General features: G+C 54.1%; 1 protein-coding gene across 4 annotated transcripts in view; it reads right to left on the bottom strand.

Annotated features, from left to right (window-relative positions):
• Window positions 1–1,865: 1,865 nt before the first annotated feature.
• The window catches only part of RPH3AL (rabphilin 3A like (without C2 domains)), a 133,129-nt gene continuing 109,279 nt past the window's right edge, over window positions 1,866–25,715 (bottom strand). For all 4 annotated transcript variants that reach the window (XM_080681615.1, XM_080681614.1, XM_080681612.1 and 1 more), the window contains exons 7-9: window positions 6,039–6,152; window positions 4,292–4,438; window positions 1,866–3,031 (exon numbers count right to left, since the gene is read on the bottom strand). In XM_080681615.1, coding sequence (XP_080537741.1) covers window positions 2,997–3,031; window positions 4,292–4,438; window positions 6,039–6,152 — 296 coding nt within the window. In that variant the 3' untranslated portion in view covers window positions 1,866–2,996. The remainder of the gene's footprint in view (window positions 3,032–4,291; window positions 4,439–6,038; window positions 6,153–25,715) is intronic.

The raw sequence follows: 25,715 nt of genomic DNA, 5'->3' as shown, positions 1-25,715 counted from the left end.
GTTATAGATCTACTAGTAGCCCTGTGCACCAATCCATGTGCCAGTAGCTTGCCAGGAGCTGGCTGCCGCCCTCCAGTAGCTCTCCGCCCACTGCCCCGCCCTCCTGTAGCTCCCCCTGCTCCTCCACCTCCCCCCCCCCCCCCCCCCCCCGTCCCCCCATTGCTGCCCTGCCCCCTCCTGTAGCTCACTGCCGCCCACTTGTAGCTCGCTGCCCCACCCTCCTGCTGATCCGTGATCTGGTTGTTACCCAGGTGGTCCTTACGCATCAAGGCGTAACGACCATTTGCATATTACATCTTTATTATATAGGATTCTTCTTCCCTGGTATTTAGGCTGTTTCCAATTCTTAGCTAATGAAAAGGTACTCTCCCAACATTCCATGCATGCGTGGAGCCCACGTAGAGCTTCCATAGGGCAATGGTTCTAGGTTCTGCCAGCCCATTGGAGTCATCTGGGGAGCTTTAAAAATGCCCATGTCAGGGCTGTGCCCCAAAGCGATTAAACCAGAATCTCCGGGGGCGGGGTGGAGGGGTGGGAGTCGGCAGGAGTGCTTGTATCACCCCAGGTGACTCCCAGGAGCAGCCGGCGCTGACAACCGCTGCCCTAGACGCTGCCCTAGACCCGCGCTACTCAAAGCTGGTCCCCAGCCAGCAGCAGGGCATCACCTGGAACTGTCAGACGCGCACTCTCCGCCCTGGCCCCGCCCCCGGAGTGAGCGAGAACTGTTTCAGCAAGACCGGGGTGGGTGTCCCACTGCGGCCACGCGCATCTTCGCCCACAGGTGTTGCCCGCGGTGCTCGCCATGGCGGCGCGCCCACACGGCTGTGGTTTTGCGTCACTTTGCGGGCACCTGCTGGGCTCTTTCTCTAGGGAGTGTCTCCTTCCGTCCCAGGAAATACTGTGGTATCACTTCTTCGACAATTTCCTCTCCTGTGTTTTGTTTCTTGGCTTGAAGTTTCTCTTAGTTGGACGTGGGACCTTCTGCACGGCTCTTATCTTTTGATTGTCCAATTTTCTTGACGTTTTCTTCTCCTACATTCTCATCTTTGTTTTGTGTTTTATGTTCTGGGGGATTTTCTCTCACCTTCCACCCTCCTAGTGCATTTTTAACTTGGTGCTACTGCATTTTACTCTGAAGAGCTTTCACACTTGGTTTTAAAAGGAACATCCCTTTTCCTGGTTCAGGGGTGACTATCTGTAGAGGGCTGTGCTGGACCCCGTCCTCCTGTGCACTGGAGTCTCTGTATTTTGGTTTTGGTTCTGGTCAAGTGTCGGTGCCCTGGCTGTTCCCGGTGTGAGTGCAGCACAGCAAAGCTAACCGGGAGCTCTGCTTTTGGGGGCAGGGCCAGTGCACGGGGGCCTCACCATGGTGACTGGGCAGAGACTGGGGACTCGCCAAGTCAGGCTCTGTCCATCTTTTCTCTTTGGTCAGTTTCCCAGAGAGAACCTTCAACAACGTCCTGCCTTGGCAGAGGGCGGAGGGTGTTAGCAGGGGAAGGGCTGAGGGTCTCCCCATTCATCACAGCCTTTGGCTTGGGGTCCAACCTTGGCCAGCAGTAAAGCTGTCTTCTATGAGGGTCAGGGAATGGCAGGGCGGTCACAGGCCATGTGGGCTGGGAGAAGGGACTCAGGGGATCTAACCACGTCTTCCACGCAATTCTGTTTTCACACCCACCCTGAGCTTCCACCTTAGGGATACCTGGCCCCTGCACGCTCAAAGCATTCGGGGGATTCTGCAGAGCAAAGGGGCTTGGTCTCAGCGGGCTTTCTCGCGTAGACATCCTGGGGAGTGGTGAAAGCTGGCCTATACAAGTGATGCGTATCTCAGAAGCACACACGATTGTGGTCTCGATCAACACACGGCTCAATGCAAATCCTAATCTTTATTTGTATTCTGAAGCATAACTTGTCACAGGGAGGCAGTGAGGTTTTTTTACCATTTGTCAGTGGCCATGGCAAAAAAGCTAATGCTGGGGGCCTGGGGAGCAGGCCCTTCGCGGGCGGGGCCTGGGGGAGGGGGCTGTGAGAGGGGGGAGGAGGAAGGATGGGAGGGTACAGACAACAGCCACGCACACAAACACGCGTTCTCTCTCTCTTCGGGGAAGGGTTTTCCAGAAGCATTTGCCCGTGCTTTGAATTAAGTATTTTTCACGCCAAAGCAAACCGACTGAAGAGTCGTGAATTAATGGCTTCAGGGAGCCGGGGCCCAGCTGGGGAGAGGCTGAAGGCTGCTCTTCAGTGAGCGACTTCTCAGTCTTCACCAGAGCCCTTCTCAGCTCCACAGCGGGGAGAGGCTGGGAGCACCGGGGTGGGGGTGGGGGTGGGGGGCCGAGGAGGGGTTCCAGGAAACCACAGAGCCAGGTCCCAACAGCAGCTCCGGGCCACCCTGAGCAAGGGGCGGGGGTGCTGCTCCCACCTCCAGGGGCCCAGCAGAGGGAAGGGTGGGGCCTCCCTCATCCCACCTGCTCTGGACTCCGGGGCTGGTCTCTCGGGGGCCAAGCTCAGCTTTGGAGGGTAAGGCTCAGGGCTGGACTTCTCCCATGAAAACGCCGTGGAGGAAGCCCGCCTGGGGCCCCTGAAACTGCAGTGCACGTGGGGGCCCCACCAGGGGGTGACGGCCCATCCAGCCCAACCCAAGGTGAGCGCCAACTTGAAATAAACACGGGGGTGGAAGGGGGGGTGTCGAGGGAGGACAATAAATAAAGGTCACAGCTGAGTGAAATGGCTGGGGGTGTGAGGACTCCCAGAAGAAAGGGGGCAGAAAGGCACTGAGTGGGAGAAGCAGACTCAGCCCCCAAACACTGGTTGGTTGAGCCAGAGGTCACGTCCGACCGGTGCGGGGGGTGGGGGATGTGTGGCCTCCGGGACTGGTCAGGAGGAGCTGGCAGGGTCTGGCTCCAGCATGCGGGTGCTCTCTCACTCTTCCTACTGGGAACGCCTGCCCCGCGCACCACGCAGGCCTCTGCCCAGGGCAGGCAGAGGGCTCATCGGCCACGTCAGCAGCGGGGACTCGCCCAGGTGTGCCTTTTGCCTTTGGGGGAGAGAAAAAAGGTCACTATAGGGTGAGCAGAGGCAGAGCACCTCTCTGGTGACAGCTTGACCTTTGGGGAAGAAATGGAGGTGACGCAGGTGCTGGAATAGCCCCGGCCCCCCCTTGTGTGAACTAGCCCACGGCTGCCGGCTGGGGGGGTGGGGAGGGGCTGGTTCCCTGGGCAGAGCTCGGCTCCACTTTGCTGCGTCCTCGCAGGCAAGCCGTCCACTCCCCGCACTTCGGTGTGTCTGTCCATCGCAACCCAGGTGATCAGCACAGTGACCTTCGGACGCCCGAGGAGCAAATGGACAGGGGAACACAGAACTTCCCTCCAGGCCGACCCTTTCCAAAGCCTCAAGCCCTGGAACACTATGCACTGGCTGCACAGCCGCCCCCATTTATCCCTGGACAGTCCCAAGACCTGCGCAGGGCACACACCCCACGTGGACCCTGCATTTTACCCTCCACCCAACCCTATGGGGACCTGATGTGGTCCCCACGTTAGCGACAGTGGAACTGGGCACAGAGAGATCAGATATTAGGTTGAATCGTATGGAATTGCCAACATTGGACTATTTTTGATCTGTAAGAATGCAGTTTCCTGTGGCTCAGCCGGATGGTTTGCCCCAGTCCACGTGGCTATGTGGCAGGACTGGGATGAGAACTCAGGCTTGATTCCAAACTGGCCCTGTAGAGGGTTTCAGGAGGCCAGAGGGCGCGGAGCGGGCCCACTTCATGGCCATGCCACCAAGGCTCCCTGACCCTCAGGCCTGCCCAGCTGCTGCCTCTCTCACGTGCCCTGCCCTGCAGCTTCTCAGGAAGCGGAGGTCAAGGACTGCCCCCACCAATCCCAGTCCAGACTGGGCACACTATGGGGCTTGGTGAGGACTGGGTTGCCTGGAGCATAGTAGGTGCTCTCAAAATGGGAGCTACAGCGACTACCATGGAGATGGGGAAATGATAGATCACACGTTTCATAAAGCTGAGGATGTAACAACCATTGTTAGCATCTCTGATGATGGTCAGGGGGATGGTCACCATTGTTAATTTGGGGTTCCTCTCTGTTCATTGCAGGCAGGGTGGGGCCTGGCACCTCGGTTCCCGCAGTGCCTGCCCAGAGCTCAGTAAACATACAGAATTGAAAACCTCATCGACTCCTTTCCAGTTTGGGGGGACTGAGTAGGAGAGGAGGAGGGCCCTGGGGGAGGGGGAGCTAAGGAGGGAGAGGTAGTGGGGTAGAAGAAGTGGCTGGGTACTCACTGGGGCCCTTTGGGTCCGGCCAGGGTGGGGTGGCCCTCTGTGGGTCTGCAGAGCCGGTCCCGGTCTCGCTGGCCAGGCTGCTCTGGCTCCCCGACAGGTGGCTGGGTGGGTGGGTGAGCTCCATCTTGGGGGACTCCACGCTGCCACCTGCAAGAGACATGTGTGAGCGCAAGGAGCTCAGTGCTGGGCCCTCTGGACCTTAAACCGACACGGGGGGGGGGGATCTCAGCCTGGAAGGAACCGACGGGCAGCTTCTCATACGGATCTGAGATGGGCGTCCAGGGGCCTGAGTGCCCGGGCCCCCTACCCTGCAGGGCTGCCACGTTCTAGCGCGACCCAACCCTGTGGCCACTGAATGGGCCCGCGGGTGGTTGCCCAGGGGAACCAACATGAAAGTCGACAACCAGGAGGAATTCCTCTTGCCTTCAAAGCATGCGGTGTGGGTGGGGAGGGTTCACAGTTCAGCGAACCCAGTGGGGTGCTCACTGCTGCCTTTACTAACTCAAGGATCCTCACATATGTCTGTAGGTCCTTGCCCACCCAGGGAGCCGAGCTGGGCCTGTGCCATTGTATTCCGTCTTTTCCTATCCACTGGACCCACGGGTCACGGCTGGGAGGTGGTGTGAAGGGAGGGGACCAGAGCTCTGGTGGTGGGGGGAGGTGGAGGGCGGGGAGAACCTGCCCTGGAAGCCGAGGCGGGCAGTAAGCTTCCTTTACACTTTCCTGAGATAGAATCTTTAGCTGAGGTGCCTAAGAGAGCGCCTCGTCCAGGGTTAGTTTTCATCTCTTGCGTCATCTTCACCCATTGACACTGACCACTCGGAAAGCTGCCCTGAGGAGGGTTCTGAGGCCACATCGGGCTCTGTGGGAAAGCGTATCATGATCACCAGTCACACCCGCCACAGGCACAGGAGTGGAAGAACAAGCCCGCGTGCCAGGCATTTGGCATCTCTGATGGAGCCCAAACTGTCTCCCAGCAGGAGTTCCTTCCACATCCGCTCTGGCAGGTCCCCAGCCTTGTCCCAGGGCAGCAGGCGAGGCGTGGCGTTCCAGTGTGGGGCAGTAAGAAAGCTTTCTTATGCACTGAAATTGGCCTCGGGCACCGTCTTCAGAGATCCCAGTTCTAACCTCTGGAATGATTCTGAATGAAGCTGGCCCTTTTCCCAGGAAGGCCCCTCGTGTGTTGAAAGGAGAGGGAAAATGTGTCCCAGGCCTTGTCTGCACCAGCCTCAAGGCCCCAGTTACTTCTCTTTCACACATCGGATCACAGAGGAGAGCTCAGAGGTGTGAAATTCAGAGGGAGCTTTGGAGACCACCTGCTCCCGCCCGTTTGTACTAACGAGTAGGAAACAGAGGCCCAAGAGGCCACAGTGTGTATTTGGGGTCCCACTGCAGTCCCACGGCAGAGCTGAGCTACACCGAGAACGCTGGGCCTGCCCTTCACGGTCTCACCTCATTGGGATGCTCACAGGGAGCTGGGGAGGAAGCCCAGGTGTGCAGGCCGAGGTCAGGGCAGCCACTGGACCTGCCTCCCCGCCCCCCAAATATACAGCTGAGCCTCCTTTCCGCCTTGCTCTTCAGTGGTGCTAAGACTCGAGTTCCTAGCCGTCCCGCCCGGGCCCACTTCTCAGAACTTCCTGACCCAGAGCGACCCTGCAGACACCTGCTGGGGAGCAGAGGCCCACAGAAGCAGCAAAGCCACCTGCCCCCGGAGCTTCAGAAACCAGCACACGCCTCCCACACTCACCTGATTCCCCCCAGGATCTGCCGCCTTTCAGGTCCCTGAGCCCAGGGGGCGGGAGTCTGTCCTCCAGGCTGGAGGAGCTGAGATCCGAGTCACTGTCACTGTCACTGGAAACCACTGGAAGAACAGACACCAGCAAGGAGGTCACCGCTACTGGCCACCACCAGCAGGCACGTTGCACAGAGGGGGCCGGGGCAGGCCTCCCTCCTGCCAGGACGAAGGGCACAGCCCCTAAGCTGGCCATGTGTTTGGGGCACGGGAACAACGGCCTGGGGATGGGGACGGCGGGCTACTCCTTCCTGCCAGTCACGGAGGGCTCACCCCGGGGCCAGCCATCTCCACATGTCACCCTCTCCCTGTGGTAGGAGCCAATTATCCCCTCCGGTGAAGGCAGAGCGGCCCTGAGCCTTGCCCCTGGCCATGAGGCAATGCTCGTAGTCATGGCAATGCCAGTCCTCGCTGACCTTACAGAACACTCCAGGCACTTGACACACGCTAACCCATTGAAGCTTCAGAACATCCCGGTCAGACAGAAAACAGCATTATCCCCATTTTACAGGCCAGGAAACAGGCACTTGCCAAAGGTAGTAAGTGGAGGAGCCAGGATTTTAGCCTTGCCAGTCTGGCCCCACAGCCTGTGCTCCTAACCACTCCGATTCCACTGGAAGACGGAACTGGGAGCCAGCCGGCCTGGGCTCTCATCCCAGTTCACCCAGTAACGCTCAGCGGGGTCTTGTGGGTGCAGAAGGGAGCCGGGCGGATGGGCTGGGCTCCCAGGAGACGGAGAGGAGGAAAGCCCTCACAGGGAACACCCACTGCGGTAGAAATTCTCTTTTCTGGACTAAATGGGACCATTTTGGCTGGTTCGTTACTGGGGGAGTCATAATACAGGATATATTCATATGGTAAGCATTCTGTTTTAATTTTAAGCATAGAAATGTACATCCATGTGCCAATCTTTTGATGGAGAGTTTGGGTGCTTCTTCGGGACTGGGTCCACACGGTCTTTCATGTCTAAACTGCACGCGTGTTTGGCTGTGACTCCCAGGTTCAGAGTCTACACACTGGAACAGAGCTTAGAGACCGGGCAACGCAGACGAGGGCAGCACCCTCTCCTTTCCTGGCTCCGTCTCCTGTCTGCTCCCGATGTCCTGCCCACATCTCATTCCATCGCTGTTTTAAGCGAGTGGCTTCTATCAAGGCTTCCCAAGGCCCTAGCTTTTATGAGACAACTGTTTGTGTGAGTTTTTTTCTGACTCTTTTCATCGATTTACATAACATTTCATTAAAGGATGTAATTTTAACAAGTACAACTGTACAGAAAGGTTTGGGATTACAGGACAGCAGCTCTCATAGGCGACTAACTCGGCGGATGGGGTAAGAGTGTTTAATCCAGAAAATGCAAAATGCTGGTTAGGAGGGAGGTTAGGAGGGGTTGAGCTCTTTCTGCCAGGCACTGTGCTAGCTACCTAGCGAGCATTATCTTAGTCAACCTGCCAAACAGCCCTGTGCCATAGAGACCCTTGTGGTGGGAGATGAGATTGGAAACAAAATTGATCTACACCAAGGATGGCTAGGCGGTTTCATCGGACTGGCCAGGCCCCTTCTGGAGCGCATGCAGAGGAGAAGCCTGGGGCTGTATGAACACCCAGCAGGAAGGAGAGCCCAGTCCGGCAGGGAGATCCACTGTGGGCACTGGGGGGAAACGGCAGGACCTGTGCCACGTAGCTACCACCTGGATCTGGAGCTTTCTGGAAAGCCTTCATGCCCTCAGCCTGTGTCACCTGCCAGCTAACGGGAGGCACAGGTCACAGACCAAGCAACCAGAGAGTTGGAGCTGACCGACCATTTCAGCTCTAAGAGAGTCTCAACCTTGTGCTTCCATAGCAGAGTGGCTGGCACACAGTAGGTGCTTTGTGAAGCTCTGGTGACCAATCAGCTCTTCTTTCTCCCTTATCTCCATGTCCTGACAGTTTCACCTCCTAAATGGTCCTTGAATCAATGCTGAGCTCAAAGCCTCATCGTCTCCAGCCTGGATTCCTGTGATAACCTCCCACCTGGCCCCACCGCAGGCCCCTCCCCACCGCGCCCCTGCACAGCCAGGGATGCTCCAGCTAACACACAAGTCCTAGTTACCCCTCTTCAAAGGCTCCTCATAATCGACAGGACCGTTGTCCACTTGTCCAACCTCATCCCATCCAGCTTGCTCTCCTGCCTGGGCTCCTCCAGCCCCACCGGCTCGGAGCTCTTGCCAAACTGCCAGTCAGCAGCTCGTGCAATGACTACTTCCCTCTGCCCAGGGTGCCCTGCCCATCGCGTTTCTCCTGGCTCAGACGGACACCACCTCCTCCAGGAAGCCCGGCTGGCTGAACGCCTGTGCGTTCTGCTGCAACAGCACCAACCACTTCTGCTCTACACGTCTATGCAGGTGTTTCCCCAGTAGAACTGGGGCTCCTTGCGGGCCGGGGCCAAATTACACCCTGAATCAGGCTGGTGTGCTTCTCCCTCGGCAGAGCCTGATCCAGGTGCGTGGGGCAAGAGTGATGCTAACCTGAGTGTCCCAGCGGGCCCTTCTCTGACTGCTCAAGGATTCTGCCTTTTCTGCCCTGTTTCTCCGCTTCCCCTCCCCCCCCCACCGGCCCCGCCCTCAAGGAAGGCATCTTGGGCTTTTGTGAGACAGAATCAAGAGGAGACAGGGACCGGGAGGGGTGGTGGTCCCTATGCCCCTCCCACAGTATTTGAGAAAAGCAAGGAAAGGCCTGTCTTACTTTGCAATTGCTTTTCAGGTCCTGGACTGGGTTTCTTTGATTGCGATTCCACTGAGACTGGACTTAATTGGTGTTGGTTCTGTAAGCATTTAAGCATCTTTAACTCACTGACTGACTAAACACCAACCCCGTGGGTCCCCTGACATTGAGGCCCCTGCCTCTGACAGGGAAAAGGCCCAGAGAGAAACCCTGGGCAAAGGGCTGGATTCCGATTTTTAAAGTATCTACAGGCTCCCCCTGGAGAGGCTTAAGGACCATCGAGTCACCCTTTCTGACTGGGAGTGCTCCATCTCTTCTGCACTTGACATGCAGGATCTTCATAAGCCCGGGGAGGGGGACACGGGGCATCATGACGTTAAAATAATGCCAGGATCCTCTGGCGTTAATGGGCAGATGCCAAAAAGCACAAAATACCAATAACAGGAAAGAGACCATGGGAAAGGCTGTCCCAGGACCCGGGTGACAGTGGCAAGCTCACTGATCTCTTGTCTTCCCCTCCTCCCCTCCTGTCATGTCGCACCTGGTCACGGCATTGGATTGGGAACAGCAATGGATTGGGAATGGGTGTGGGTTTAAATCGCAAGAAGACTGTGCTGGGCTAATAGGGGAGCAGTTTTGTTGTGAGGGGTATGTCTTGTCCAAAGCACCAACCCTGGAGGTGGGTTTGGGTACACAGGGCTTCGAAAAAATAAGACCTCCTCAAGTTCCAGTCAGGGGGCTTATTCTCTGTCTCCTTTTACGGACCCCAAAGGGCTGCAGACGTGGAAGGGGCGGAGGGCCCCAGATGACAATGAGCTCACAAAGGCATCACAGAGCAGAGAAGCAGCCAGCTGACAAGACCCATTCCCTTCGGATGCACCCCCCTTGGCTCAAGCATCCTTGCTCACTGTCTGGGATTTCGAGCCGGCCAGGCTCAGCTTGGAGGCCTTTGTGAAACCCAAACCTTGGCTCATTTGCCATTCGATGGCCGTCACTGCCCTGCTCCCTGCGCAGCAGCTGCTATCGTAAATCTTCCAGGTCTATTAACAAAGCGTTTAGGCTCATAAATCTTTTGGCCCTTGCTCTTCCATCCTCAACAAAACACTCTGTGTCTGCAGGCTGATTCCCCCCTCCAGTTCCCCAAAGGTTGGGTCTAGGATGGCTGGGTGATGAATGCTTGTATTCTGCCCACGCCTGATTTTTCAGATTGGAGACGGGAAAACACCAGGAGGAAGACAGCCCAGGCGCTTCCCTAGGAGGCATCGCCAAGTGGATTCACCTGGGCTTTGCCATGAGGCAGGGAGGACGGAGGGCCTTCCCCTCCGGTGGCCTGAGCCCCTGGACCACTTGCTGGGGGACCTGACATCCCCGAGATTTTCCCATCATGCCTTGGAAGGGCTGTCTGCTGCTGAGGATGAAAACCAGCACCAGCCATGCCCACTTCTCTGGGGATAGGCCAGCTTCCCCCTCCCCCACGCCCCACTCTTGGATGGATTTGCAATTTGACTATCACCATGGAAACTCAGAGTTTTGGCACATGAAGGTGGGGGGAAGTCCTCCTTTTTGGAAAGTCTTTCCAGACTGCCTGAAAGGACAGGTGTGGCAGCTGCTGTGGGTCCAGCGGAGACACCTTGCCTGGGCCGGTCCAGGGGACTGGCAGGATACTGGCTCAGCCTCCCTTGGGATTTGGGGACCTGCTTCCTGGCTCTGCTCTGCCACCACCTCTCTCTGTGACCCTGGGTACCTCACAGTGTCCCATCATACACAAAGAGACCAACCCGGACAGCGACTCTGGGTCTGAATTCTAGGATTCATCTTCAGGTTGGTTTTGTTCATCAGTGGAGAGACCCCGAAGCCCCTCTCCGGTTGAGAGGTGGGGAGACGCGACGTTTGGGCCACACCACACCCGCCTGCCTGGCACAGGGACCGCCGGCAGCCTGTGAGCTCGGGAGGCACTTGCAAGCTGCTGCTGCTCGGCTTGGAGGCTCCCAGAGCCCCAGAAATTACGGGAATTAGAGAGGAAGAGAGATATTTTCAGCAAACATTCTGCCAAGGCAAAGCAGATGGTGGAAAATTTTGCATACTAAAAACAACACTTTTTTTTTAATGTATAGGAAAGATAATAAAGCCCCGGGGAGTGCACAGAGATCCCCAATTAGCCTTCCCAGCCCCCCAGGCTGGCATGGCTGCGGAGAAGGTCCCAGAGCTGTCTCCACAGAGACCGGGGAGGGCTGTGGAGGGCCGGGCCTGAAGCCTGAAATCCTCCCCAGTTGCCTGGCAAGTCTGGGGCTCCATTTGGTGGCAGCAAAAGGGAAGTGTGGGGTGGTGAAGAGGCACCGGCTGAGTCAGCCCCAAGTTACGTCCTGGCTCTGCTACTTCCCGGCTGGGTAATTTGGGGCCAGTTTCCTCACTTCTCTGTGCGCCGCAGGTCCATCATGAAACGGGGGCGGATGGGTCCCTTTCTGTGCTGTGAGCATTAAAAGAGGTCACACGGGCACCATCTGGCACGTAGTAGGTGCTTGAGAAACGGGAGCTATTTTACCTGAGAAGCATCCTGAGCTCACAGCCCGCACCTCCCCACGCAGGGCTTGCCTCTGGGGTCACTGTGTCCAGAGCCCAGGCCAACCTCACAGGAGTGGACTCACATTTTCCAGGGGAGCGTATCTTCCCAAGTTGTGCCTCACAGGACGCTCAGGGCACCAGACGCCTTCAAAGGCCATTTGGAGGCCGAGCTGGGACTCCAACCCAGGCCTCTCCCTCGCTGGAATCCTGCTCTTTCCTCCACACTGGTATGCAGGGGACCCGTGGTCCAGCTGCACCCAAATGGCCCTGCTCTCTCTGGAGTCCTCCCTGCCAGGCAGGCCAGCTCATTCTCTGTCCCCGCTACATGCCCTTTGCCCAGGGTTTCTCTCTGGGCCTTTTGGCGTCAGAGGCAGGGGCCTCCATGTGGGAGAGAAAGACTTCTGTTCACTCCCAACATAAAGGGTTCAATTCTGGCTCTGCCCTGGACGCTCCTGGGCAAATACTTTCATCTCTTTGAACCTCAATCTTCTCATCTGAAAAATGGAGACAATAACTACCAATAAAGTAAGATCAAGGAGGACAGAGGGCCTTGTATCTTTAAAAAGCTACACAAGCCTACAATTTTACATATATTTTAATCTTCCCCCGAGGATATGATTTTACTGATTTTAGAGAGAGAGGAAGGGAGGGAGAGAGAAACATGGATCGGTTGCCTCCCATATGCACCCACACCGGGGATCGAACCTACAACTTAGCTATGTGCCCTAATCAGGAATCCAACTCGCAACCTTTTTGGTGTATGGGATGACACTCCAACGAACTGAGCCACCTGGTCAGGGGAAGCCTGTAAATATTTAAAAAATCTGAATCCAATTCATCCTCCAGGGACCTCTACTGAAAAGTCTCTCCAGCCCAGGGAAGTAGCAGGGCAGACAGGCCTCATTCGCTCTCCCCATGACACCACCTGGCATTGAATTTCTTTTCCTACAAGTGCCTGCCTTGACTTCCCCACCTGTTCCTGGAACTACTGGAGGGTGCGGCCACATCTTAATGCGCATCTGGCTCCCCTGGGCCCCCAGCGCTGGGCCAAGGCCCAGCAGGCACTCAGTACGGATTCGCTGACTGCTCTCTGAAGAACCCTCCCCAGGAAAGGAGGGCCCTGCGCGGAGACAGGAGGACTGGACGGTGGTCAGCGTGGTGGTGGCGAGCCAGCTCCGTCTCCAGAAGGGCTGGCCTGTTCCCCAAGCAGGCGCCTCCTCCAGCCTCCCTCTGAAGGACACTCCAATGGGACGAGCAGGCAGCTGGTGGCCTCAGCCTGAGCCAGGGACGGCTAATGGGGGAGGGGCTGTCTGAGGCCAGTTGCCATGGACACGGGATGAGTGGGCCCTGGGGGGCGGGGAGAGTACTGTGCACAGAACGCCTGCTCTTCTTCCAAACCCAAGCTGAGGCCCTGCCAGAGGAGCAGGCTTTTCCTTTGTTTTGGAAACTTGCTTTAGGGCCCTGGACAGGAGTCAGGGCCTGGACACGGAGAAAGGTGGCCCCAAAGCCAGGGATCCTGTCCCTGTAGAAATGGGCCAGGTGGTGGCCAGAGAGGCTTAGAGCCTCCCTCCCTGCCTGACCAGCCTGAGCCTCACTGCTTTATCTGTGAGGTGGGGAGGGTCACGGGGAACCCTCCTTCCTTGGTCCCCCTTCCAGGCTGTCAAAGGGGACAGCTGCAGGGTCAGCCCAAACCAGGCTGGGAATTAAGAGCTGGAGAGTGGAGGGTTTTCTGTGCTTGTTTATTCACCCACCATTGATTTTAATTAACTCCCTCCTTTGGGCTCCCAGACAGGAGGCACCGGATAATGAAGACGAATCCTCAAATCAATAGTGATGTGGTCGCCAGCACCAAAATCCTGTGGTCCTGTCCTTGCTTGAGGTGCTCCAGGCAGAACAAGAGATGGATGGACGGAAGATAAGAATAGCTCCTTTCAGAGAGAACATCATACTCTGAAGGAGAGCCAGCGAGTGTTCAGGGAGAGGTGGAGTCAGGGAGGGCTTCCTGGAAGAGGTGGAATTTAAGGATGGGCTTGATTTATAGGTCGAAATGCTGTCCCGGTGTGGGCCCGGCATCTCTGACAGAGAACAGGAAAAGCAAAAGCCAGAGGTGGGCTTCTCTGGGGCTGGGACAGCCCTGCTGGCTCGAGAGAAAGGCTCTCGGGTCAGGCCCTTACGGGACGAGGGGCCAGTCTGGTTTAGGTGTGCTCTGCACTGTTTCTCTCTGGCAGATTACTGCTTCTGACTGAGGCAGAGATGAAAGTCGGCAAGTGCACACCTCCTGTCTACCCCTTTGCTGGGATGCAAACTGTGTTCTCATTACCTCCTCTACTTCAGCTCTCTCTCCTTCTTTCTGTCCCGTGTCTTTGTCCTTTCGTTTGTCTCTTTGTGATTCTCTTGCCAATTTTTTTTTTTTTTTAATTCTGCCTTTGCGTCTCTAGTCTTATTTTCCCGCTGGTGTGTCTGGGTGTCTCCATGAGTTCTGAAACACGGATCGGTGTCTCTGGGTTCCTCTTTCTCTGTTTTGGTCAGTTTCTCTCCCTCTCCAGCCTCCTCTCTGCCTCTCTGTCTGTGTGTCTCTGTCTTGCTCCCCCCAGGCCTCTCTGTCATATGCCTCCAAGGTCTGGCTTTCCTGGCCTCTGGGTTTGCCCCTGAGGTTCCCTCCTGGGGTGGAATGTCCGCCCCTGCTCAGGCCTGTGGGTCTGCCTGGACCCAGGGGCAACCAAGGCAGAGGAGGCCTGGCCCCGCCCTCCGGTAGGGAGGTCAGCGGGCACAGGGAACCGCCCAGCCTCTGCTGCGGCTCCTGGACCGGCCGTGGGAAATTAGCTTGGCCCCATCTGAGCGTCTGCAGCCTGTGATTGACAGGAGACCCGGGAGGCAGTCGCTGAGCTGAGTGGAGCTAGCACTGCTATCTCCTAAGGCTTTATTGGAGTCAGACAGACAGGGCAGGCAGGTCCAGGTTTATTCACTTCACCCAGGTCCCCAAAGGCTGAGGAATCCAGAGTGGGCGGAATTAAGTTGTAGGTTTACTTGGTGAGACAGGTGAGCGGCTGGGGAGGGTGTGGCCTATGGCACAAGGCGGAGCCCAGCACAGGCCTGGCACGCCCGAGCTGAACCGAAGCCAGAGGCTGACTGGGGATGGGTGGAGGGTGCTGGGCCCTGCTTTCCCAGTTCAGCTCAGACCAGGGGCAAGGAGCCCCCAGACCTCCAGACCTTGGCAGCTGGAATCAACCCATCAGCCGAGGCTGTCATCAGGTTTGGACAAATTCGAAGCGACAGCCATGGCCCTGGCCTCTGGTGTGGCTAATGAGGGCCTTCTGCTGCTCTTGGGAAATGAATTCCCAAGCAGCCGAGACAGGCAGGAGGGCTGCTGGGGGCAGGGGTGGGGCGAAGGCAGCTTCCTGAAGCCCAGGGCTTCACACCCACCAGCACTGGGCTAGTATTTGGCTTCACCAAGGGCTCTGGAAGTCAAGACAAATTGTATGCACGGGCTTCTCCCTCAAAACACGGCTACACAGGAGGTGGCCAGGCCTCTACTCCTGGGACGTGGGGGAAGGGCAGTTTCCTGAATGCTGCAGGGTTTCTCTTTCTGTCCATGCCAAGATTACAGTGTAAGCTATTTGACCTCAGCATGCCTTAGCTTCCCCTTTCATAAAGTGGGACAATAGTTTGCCCCCTCCCACAGGTTTTCGGGGATTACCTGAAATAGTAGATGCACCGCACCTGGCACAGCCTTCAACTAGCCACCCTGCGATCCACGGCAGCTGCTTTATTTGCTGTTTTGATTTATTATTATTATTATTATTTTGTTGTTAATCCTCACCTGAGGATATTTTTCAATTGATTTTTTTTTTTTTTTTAGAAAGGGAGCGGAAGGGATGGGGAAAGACACACAGAGAGAAACATCAGCGTGAGAGAGACACATCGATTGGTTGCCTTCCGCACATGCCCCGACCAGGGCCAGGGGTCTAGTCTGCAACTGAGGTGCGAGGTACTACGTGCCCTTGACCGGAATCGAACCCAGACCCTTCAGTCCGTGAGCCAACGCTCTACCCACTGAGCCAAACTGGCTAGGGAGAATGTTGCTGTTTTGATTTGGCCACTCAGCACTGGGGCTTCCCTCACCTGCCCAGACCAAAAGGCAAACGGTACCCAGGCCTCAGCTGGGCCTGGCAGAAAGGCAGCTCCACGAGGAGACCAGGACTGAGAAGACCAAGGTCAGTGTCCATCCCAGGGGGGCTACGGTGGGCTCGGGCATCCCATGCCCTTCTCCTGCCCCTGGTGGGCTGGGTGGCATTTGGGTCCCCAAATGACTGGTGGAGCCACAGAGAGGGATGACTATGACTTTTTTGTTCATTTCTTTTCTGGACCCAAGCGGCAGACCTACACCGTGAAGGCCCGAGTCAGTGGTCACGGGTGCCATGTCAGGCGGGTCCAGTCTGGACACACAGCACCCTCTGCAGAGGGCTCAGAGACACTCTCCCTCCCTCCCCTCTGATGGTCCTTTCGGGCTCACATGTCTCTGTGTGTGTATTTGGTGGTTTCTATAAAAAAATTATATATATATAATTTATATATATATGTGTGTGTGTGTATATATCTATATATATCTATATATATATATCCTATATAATAAAAGAGTAATATGCAAATTAACCATCACTCTGCTATACCCACAAGCCATGCCCACCAGCCACGCCCACCAGCCAATCAGGAGCGAATATGCAAATAAACCCAACCAAGATGGCTACGGCCACAGAGAGCAGGAGTGAGGCTTGGGTTTCCCGGGCAATGGAGGAAGCCAAGCTTTCCGCCTGCCCTTGCCGGCCTAGGCCTCCACTCAAGGCTACAAAGTTTCAATGATAGAAGATACATAAAACCAAACAGAAATGGTGGCAGCCACGGAGCTGGAAAGATCAGGAGGCTAGGGTTGCCCCTGCTGATGGAGGAAGCCCAGCTTTCCGCACACCCTGGCTGGCCCAGGCCTCGCTTAAGGCTACAAAGTTTCAATTATAGAAGATACATAAATCCCAACAGAAATGGCTGCCACCACAGAGCAAGAGGAAGGCTTGGCTCCGCTCCAGGCTACAAAGTTTCAATTATAGAAGATAAATAAAACCCAGATACCAGGGCCTCAGCTTGGGTCGCCAGGGGGCGTGGCCTGCAAACCACCACAGGCCCCTCGCCCAGGCTGCCCCACGTCCCAAGGGAACCCCCACCCTGATCCAGGACACCCTTCAGGGCAAACCAGCTGGCCCCCACCGGTGCACCAGGCCTCTATCCTATCTAATAAAAGAGTAATATGCAGATTGACCATCACTCCAACACACAAGATGGCTGCCCCCATGTGATCAAAGATCCTGCCTCCATGTGGACACAAGATGGCCACCACAAGATGGCCAGCAGGGGAGGGCAGTTGGGAGGGACCAGGCCTGCAAGGGAGGGCAGTTGTGGGTGATCAGGCCAGCAGGGGAGGGCAGTTAGGGGTGACCAAGCCGGCAGAGGAGGGAAGTTGGGGCGACCAGGCCTGCAGGGAAAGGCAGTTGGGGGGGACCAGGCCTGCAGGGGAGGGCAGTTAGGGGCAAACAGGCTGGCAGGGGAGCAGTTAGGCATCAATCAGGCTGGCAGGGGAGTGGTTAGGGGGTGATCAGGCTGGCAGGCAGAAGCAGTTGGGGGCAATCAGGAAGGCAGGCAGGTGAGCAGCTGGGAGCCAGCAATCCTGGATTGTGAGAGGGATGTCCGACTGCCCGTTTAGGCCCGATCTCGAGATCGGGCCTAAACGGGCAGTCGGACATCCCTCAAGGGGTCCCAGATTGGAGAGGGTACAGGTTGGGCTGAGGGACAACCTTCCCCCCCACCCCCCGTGCACGAATTTCATGCACCGGGCCTCTAGTGTGTGTGTGTGTGTGTGTGTGTGTGTGTGTGTGTGTGTATAAATCTCAGGTACTTCCACTCCCCAGGATTCTAGAACCCACACAGGGACTAAAACAGGCAGCGGCAAAGGTGATAATGAGGCATAAGAGCCGATCTGGGATAGGTCTTTGAAAGGAAGAGTCAGTGACTTCACAGGCATTAGTGGACACTTACCACAAGCACAGTGTGCGGGTGTGGGAGAAGGAGGGGGAGGAGGGGTGCTGGGCGGTTTGATGGGGTTTCTCTGGCAGCACGTAGGAGGACTGCTTGTGTGTGCGCATGTGTGAGAGAGGAGGGCGGGGCAGGTGCGAAATGGGGCTGCTCTTTGCAGGAGAGGCAGCCTCAGTGCATGATCTGGGAGCAGCTTTACCACCTGCCAGAAATTCCTCCAGCATTTCGTCCCGTCCCGTGGCTTTGGCACGGTGAGATACGACAGCTGCAAGACAATAGACCAGCCGTGGGCAAACAACGGCCCGCGGGCCGGATCCGGCTGTTCTATCCGGTTCTCTTGCTCTCCCCTCCGCTCCTTTACTTTGAATTTATATTAGTTCACACAAACACTCCATCCATGCTTTTGTTCCGGCCCTCCGGTCCAGTTTAAGAACCCATTGTGGCCCTCGAGTCAAAAAGTTTGCCCACCCCTGCAATAGACTCTGTCCCAGCCCCACAGCCCCATCCTACTCATGGGAAAAACTAAGGTCCAGAGAGGAGAGACTTCAAAACACTGAAGTATTCCTGCCCGGTGTCCCCCGTTCAAACACATCAGCTCGGCAAGGCCTGACGCTGAAGCGCTTACTGGTGATGGCGCGGAAGGCGTAGAGCCACTATGGGCCGGACTTGTGGTTCAGGGTCGGGAGTCTGGACAGAGATGTGATGGTCAGCCCCTGCCTCCCACTGGTCAGGTGGGAGGGTAGCGGAGGGGGGGGGGAAGTGGGCTGGATGTGAGAACCCTTGACTGCCACAGAGCAGCGTGCCCACTTTTCTAGCAACAAGTGACCCTGTGGGTCTAACTTCTGTTCTCTCTCTTTTCCTAGGAATGTGGAAACACGAACTATTTTGCTTTTTTCTTAGTAACCCCATAAGGGTGATTATCCAAAGAGTGTTAGAAACAACAGGGAGGGGCGGGGACTGTGGCAAGCCACAGACGGATAGCCCTGTGTGAAAGGAGGAAACTGCTACTTAGCCTGTCCAGTTTCTCCAGGGAGGGGCAGTATTGGCAGACCTTCTGACTGCAGAAGAGCAGCCAGAAATACTCCATATTCTTTTATTTTTAAAAATAAAAAAAAACAATTTTTATTGATTTCAGAGAGGAAGAGAGAGAGAGAAACATCAATGATGAGAGAGAATCATCGATCAGCTGCCTCCTGCACGCCCCACACTGGGGATTGAGCCCGAAACCCGGGCATGTGTCCTGACCAGGAATCGAACTGTGACCTGGTTCATAGGTTGATGCTCAACCACTGAGCCACGCCGGCTGGGCTACTCCATATTCTTTTAAATGAGAATTCTCCACATTTAAAAAAGTTGTCAATGAATTTAAAGATCAAATCACTGCTCCACCGGTTTGTGACCTATGACAGCGGCAATGGTCCAACCCTCCCGGCAGATGGGATCCCACCTCCCAACCTGGAAGCCCTCCTGCTCCGCTCCCCCTCCCCCTCCAAGTCTCGGCCAGCCTGCCCCTGCACACAACACACACTCCCGGCTGCTCCTAAGGCTGCAGAAGTTCATGCACCACGTCCAGGCGGACGTGACGGAAATGGCAAGTCCAGAGCCCGCTGGGGAAACACTGGGGCTGAGTGGGGGTGGGGGAGGGGGCAGCTGAGTGCTCTGAGGAGCTTCAGAAATGCTAACTTCTCAGGAACAGAGAAAGGAGGAAAGTGGCATAGCAACAGCTGGCTCTGGGCAGTGAGCAATCCTGTCTGAAAATAAAACATTTTACAATCCACAACTGTGGCTCATTAAGAATGAATGGATCTACTGGTATAAATAGCATGCTGCGTTAAGAAGTCAGGAAACAGCATATGCGTTTGATGGAAAAACGGCTGCCACGGAACTGCTTATTAGCCCCGTCGGCTGCAGCTCTGTGTGAAACAGTCAGAGGCCTTGGGTTCAAAGCTTTCGCGGGCCATGTGGCTCTCTCCATCTTGGACCGGAGGATGTACCTCTATCCCCCAAGCCCTGGTTACAATATGGGGGTCTAACTCTGGACACACACTAATAACCCCATAGTGAGTTTCTCAACCCACTATAGCCGGCCTCTGCTTGAATGCTCCCAGTGACAGGGAGCTCACTACCCGGTCAGCCACAAAGCACCCAATTCTGTGGTTCCATGGCTATTGAGCACACAAAGTTTCCCCTGCTCTGTCCCAGCTCTGCTTTGGGGGAAAGCAGCCCTCACTGGCCATGCCATCTATTATGTCTGACAGGATACAGGCTGGATGCAGAAAAAGGCAGCATAAGCAGAAATGAGCCAGGCCAATCTGCTCCCCCCTGAGCGGGGTCCTGAGAGTGGGGCAGATGCTGAGGCGGAAGGGCATGCAGACTTGCTGAGTACAAGCTGCTGAGCAGGCAGAGGTGGGGAATGGAGCTGATCCAAGAGTTCCCCGAGAAGCAGGAGAAGCTGCTGCCATCCTCCTGTCCCCCCAGGCCTTGCAAGCCTTTGTCTCTGTCCCTGCTTCTGGGACACCCTCCTCAGTAGCCTGGCAGCAGCCCCCTTGCCTGAGCTGGCCTCAGTGGCTGTTCCTGGCAACCAAACACCCTCCCACCAAGTCCGAAAGAAGCCAGCCAGCATGTGGGGCGATGTGGGCAACAGCCCCACTCCGTGCTGCACTCAGGGAGGCGTGCGGGCCAGGATTCAGAAGCCCGGTGCCAGGCCCTCCTGGCCACAGCCTGCGTGACCTTGGGCAGACTTCCCCCTCCTCATCCATCACTGAGAGTCAATTTTGCCGTCTGCAGCTGCCCCCGGGGCTGTTCTGAGCGTCAGATGAGATAATGACCGTGAGTCATGGAGCTCTGGCTGGGGCCAGCGCAGCACCCAATGACTCGATTTCTCCAGGGGGCAGGAGAGGGTGGCGTGGGGGTGGGAAGGTTAGCCCAGGGGTGATCTGGAAGGACGACCCCAGGTACACATTTGTAGGCCTAGCAGAACCAGACTGCTCAACCTGAACAACCCCGAGGCTTGCTTTCACAGGTCTGCAAACAGAACCACAGTTTAGAATGTTAAAAGAATTATTTAAAATCTACCAGACCAACGAAGTGATAATGAAACTCCCATTTTTTTAAAAACGACTCAACTGGAACAAATCCAAGACTTAAGTGCTTTTCCAGAACAGCCCTTGAAGTGAACCAGTACGTAATTCTGTTCAAATGCCTCCAGGAAGCCTGGCTCTGCTCAGGGAGACGACTGAGGCCGGGGTGGGGGTTCCCGCGGAGGGCCCGGGGGGGACTGTGCAGCCGGCCTCAGGGGAGATGGGAAAGTGAATTTGCCTCATGGTGGTGGTGGTGGTGGTGGGGGGGGGTGACCTCAGGGCACCTGCCTGTGCTCAGCCGGGGGCTTTGGGGTCCAGGGCAGAGGACAAAGTGGAAAGGACCTCCCAGTCTGCCAGGCACAGGGCTGGCCCCTCCCCTTCCCAGCCTCAGGCTCCCTGGGAGAGGTGAATGAGGCAAAGCCTTACTGACCCAGGCTCAGTCTCCCAGGAACCCCAGCTCCGCTCCCATCTGAGAAGAGGACACACCTAGAAAGCCCACTAACACTGTATGGATGCTAGACTTGGGGCTTCAGTCCCAACCCCCTTTCCATTCGGATGCTCAGCCTCAGCTGGGGAAGGTGGGCAGACCAGCCACAGAGCAGACCCAGGCAGTGTGGCCTTGTGATCACAGCCTGGGGCTGGAGAAAATAAGAAGCCCATCCTATTCAGCATCCCTGGCACTGGAGGTAGAGGAGCACAAAGTCCTATCTGAGACCAAATTCCACATGCAATGGCTTCCATCAGATAATTCACCTCCAGCTCTCCCAGGAAATCAGGGTCCTCCAGGACTAGTGCTGCACCCCGCTGGCTGCTTCTATCATAGTGACAGGCTGCTGAAACGAAAGGCTTGATTTTCAGCCTCCCCTCTGACCTCCCTCCCTTCTGATGGCTGGGACTGCAGCAACCATCATGGGACCATGAAGGAAAGAGCAAGACTTGTAGAGCCATCGGTCCTGATGTCTGAGCTGCTGTCTAAGCTCTCTAATATGTGAGAGAAAAAATGTAACCTCTTATTACCCAAATATGCAAGATCAATATGGTACCTCCCTACCTCGTCTCCTAACAAATATCTTTCTAAACACAACTCAAGGGTGGGAAAGAAGCCCGCAGAAGAGGTGGGTACAAGATTAGGACCTACGAGCCCGAAGTACTGGTTCCACCATTTCCATCTGGTATTTCTCAGGGGGACAAAGATACCTGGGAGTGTGCAAAAGCTTACTTTATTTCCTGCTGCCATAAACGTGGAGCAATGATCTGCCAGGAAAAGTAGCATGGAGCACACACACACTCATGGGGACGGATGGGGTGGGAGGGTGGGGACCTCTCCCCAGAGGGAGCCAGGTCAGGCCGGGCCAGTCACCAGGAGGAACTCAGGTCACATGGTTGCCCACCTGATCCCGAAGAAAGAATGAATGTCCTACGATGAGCAGGCTGGGAGGGGCTCACCAAAGGGGCCTGCAGGCAAGTCCTCGGTCCAAACCAACACCCAATGTCCAGAGGAGGGAGTAGCACCTGCAGGTAGCCAGCCACCTGTCCCGAGGGTGCCAGAGTGTGACCAGCTCTCTCTGCGATAACAGAGGAAAAAACCACAGCTCATCTTTCTCTAATACGTTCATGGTGTTATTTTTAACATTTAGAAATTGAATCTATCTGCAATGTGTTTCTGGATGCACATGGAATGGGATGGGAATCTAATTATGCTAGCTCCAGTTGTTAAATAAAACCTGTTCTTTTTCCCATTGAATTGAAAAGCTACCGATATTCAGCTTCCATTCTTAGGTCTGTTATTCCTCTATCAGGTTCCACCTATCTATTTACATATTCTATGTGTTCTGGTGTCAATACCCTACTGTTTCTATTGATTAAAGTAACTTTCTAGTAAGCTTTAACACCTGGTCGGGCAACTCCTCCCACTGCCCTTGCTATTCTCTTTAACAAAAATCATTTTGTTAAACGATTCTCTTACTTCTTCAGGAAGGTTTTTATTGAAATATATATCTGTATCATAAAATTCAACCTCTGAAAGTACACAATTCAGTGGCTTTTAGTATATTCATAAAGTCGTGCAGCCACCCCACCATCCAATTCCAGAACACTTTCATCACTTTGAAAAGAAACCCTGCACTCATTAGTGATTCCTCCCATTTCCTCACATCCACCCCAGCCCATGGCAATCACTAATCTACTTTCTGTCTCTATGTGTTTGCCTGTTCTGGATATTTCCTATAATCGTACACTATATGGCCTTTTGTCTCTGGCTTCTTTCCCTTAACATACTGTCTGCAAGGTTCATCCATGTTGTAGCATGTGTCAGTACTTCATTCTTTTTAAGGCTGAATATATTCCATTTTATGCTACTTTTTGTTTACCCTATGATAATGATAACATTTGAATTCACTTCTTCCCAAAAACTCCATTGGGCATCAGATAGTTGTTATACTTAACTAATTTGGAGGGATCACGATTCTTATCTGTCTCTCTGTTCTTTTTTTTTTAAAAAAAAATATATTTTATTGATTTTTTTACAGAGAGGAAGGAAGAGTGATAGTCAGAAACATCGATGAGAGAGAAACATCGACCAGCTGCCTCCTGCACACCTCCCACTGGTGATGTGCCCGCAACCAAGTTACATGCCCTTGACCGGAATCGAACCTGGGACCTTTCAGTCCACAGGTTGACGCTCTATCCACTGAGCCAAACCAGTTTTGGCTGTCTCTCTGTTCTTATCTTACTTCTTGTCCTGTGACAAGACTTATAATTTCCTTCATGATGGACCTATAATTAATTCTTTTATAAAAGTTGTTTCTAGGCACTTTATAATTTTTGTTGCAATTATGAATGGATTTTCCCCATTTCTACTTCTAATTAGTCAGTACAGAGTAAAACTATTGATTGCTTGTGTGTAAACTATTGAATTACTTTGTGTCCTATCACTTCCCCAATTTTCTTATTACTCCTAGTGGGCTGTTTCAGTAGACTCTCTTGGACTCTCTTGGTATACCATCACACCATCTGCAAATAAGAGAATTTCTTCTCTTTTCCAATAGTAAGAGTTTATTTTATTTTTTGTGCCTTATTACATTAGTTAAATACTATACAAGATTATGAATGATGGCAATGATGGGGTATTCCTGGTTTGCATTTGGATAGAACATGGCTTCAGTGCTTTATCAGTTAATATAATATTTGATTTAGATTTTTTCTCTTTTTGGTAATTTTATAATTTTAAAGTAATTTCCTTTTATTCCTATAATACTTAAACTGTTTATTTAGCAGATATTTTTAACCTTGGAGAGGAAGACATTTCAAAGCAAAGTAGGAAACCTAGAAACCACAGGCAAAAGAAAGACCTGCTTAAACTCACAAGAATTAAGAAAAAAATGGTTCTGAATGGCACAATGTTATGTAAAATGTAAAGTCAAGGAGGAAAATATTTTCAACCCATTTAGTACCCCTGACATATCAATAAGAGAAAATCATTTAATTAAAAATAAGCAATGGATTTAAACAGATAATTTTTAAAAGAGGAAGCCTAAACAATGAATAATCAAGATATGAAGAGATACTCAAATGTACAAATTAAAACAATAAAATATCATTCTCCATCTAGTATACTTGCCAAAATGATAAATACCAGTACTATTCATGGCAAGCAAGGATGCAGGAATAAATGAGTAGAAAATATGGCAACACTTTTGGAATATAGTTTGGCAATGTCTGTTGAAATTTAAAACACACAAACCTACCCCCTGGTAATAAGAGCACCGTACACACAGAAGGGTGTTTCAGTTTGCCTGCAGTGTGAAAAGCCAGAAACATTTGGAATGTCCATCGATAGGTGAATAATTAAATAGCAATACAGGATATAATGGGATTTTATTAAGCCATTAAAAATAATACAGTAAAATCTATATCTACTGATCTGGAGGGATGCCCGTGATATTCTTTTAAGTGAAAAAAGCAACATGCAGAGTTATGGGTAAGAGCCTATTTTTGTTACTAAAAACAAAACAAAACATAACCCAATGCCAAGTATGTGTTTATAGGAACAGGAAGAAAGAGAAAGGGGTTTGTTTGAGATGATGGCAAGAGGAGAGATTTTAATTTTTCATACACTTTTGAATTAATTTGTTAAGATATATTATGTATGCTTATGTAATTAAAAATTAACAAACAAAATTTAAAGGAGGATGAAATGGAACCTGCCTCAGAAACATCAATACATTTCATCTGATGTTTTGTGGACTGAAAAGTACATGGCTTGTATCTATTGATTACCTTTCCTCCTTCCAAAGGGCAGGAGCAAGAAAGCAGGGTGGGCTGGAATGGAGGGAGATGCTGGGAGCCACAGGTATACCAGCCCCAGGGCTGGGAGAGGGAGAGGGAGAGACATGGAGAAACAGGGGGTGTGTGGAGGGGAGTGGGTCAGAGAGAATGCGCTGGTATCAGAATCAGCTTCTGTGCCAGGGAGCAGAGACTTCGGGGCCGAAGGGGGATGCTGCCCCTGGGTTCCCTGCAGGCAGTGGCCTGGGATGAGAGACTCCTCGGGAGAGTGGGGTGATTCTAACATCCTCCGAGTGTTTCCTGGGGCTGCTCAACAGACCCCTGACCTAGAGGTGCCTGCAGGCCCTGATGAAAGCCCTCTATAGGTCTTTCAAATATCCTGGAGCAGGTGGGTGGTCCATTCATTCATCTAATAACGCCCATCCCGTGCCTGTTCAGGAGCGCCATGGCCCTGCCCACATGCGGCTCTCAGTGTCGTGGGGAGACCACAGCCCAGCGCTGGTCACTGTTGCCACCTGGCCTCACGCTCAGTTTGGGCTGAATGGGGTGCTATGAAGGCTGGGCTTACCAGACAAGCTTTGACCTGGACCACACCTGGGCTGATGGTGGGGGTGAGGATGGAGAAACACCAACTGGTTCCCCAGTCGGCAGTGGTCTGGAAAGGCCTGGTGATGTCCCTGTGCCCACTCCCAAGGTTGCCTGCTGGGAGCTGCCTGCTGCCAGGAGCTGGACAGCTTCGGGGAACCGGCCTGAGAAGGAACCCAGGTGGAGGCAGCAGACCCTGGCAGCTTGGGGAGCTGCCTAGAGGCAGGCATGGCCGAGTCCTCCCGGGGCTGCCACAGACTTGACCTTGAAGCCACAAAAGGGCTAGCAGGGGGCTGACCTCCTAGAGGGCTTCCCAACCCTTGTCCCCAGACTCAGGACCA

The sequence above is a fragment of the Plecotus auritus genome, assembly GCF_963455305.1.
Source record: "Plecotus auritus genome assembly, chromosome: 7".
NCBI lineage: Eukaryota > Metazoa > Chordata > Mammalia > Chiroptera > Vespertilionidae > Plecotus > Plecotus auritus.
Note: the sequence above shows the minus strand (reverse complement) of the source record. Positions and strands in the feature narration are given on the sequence as shown.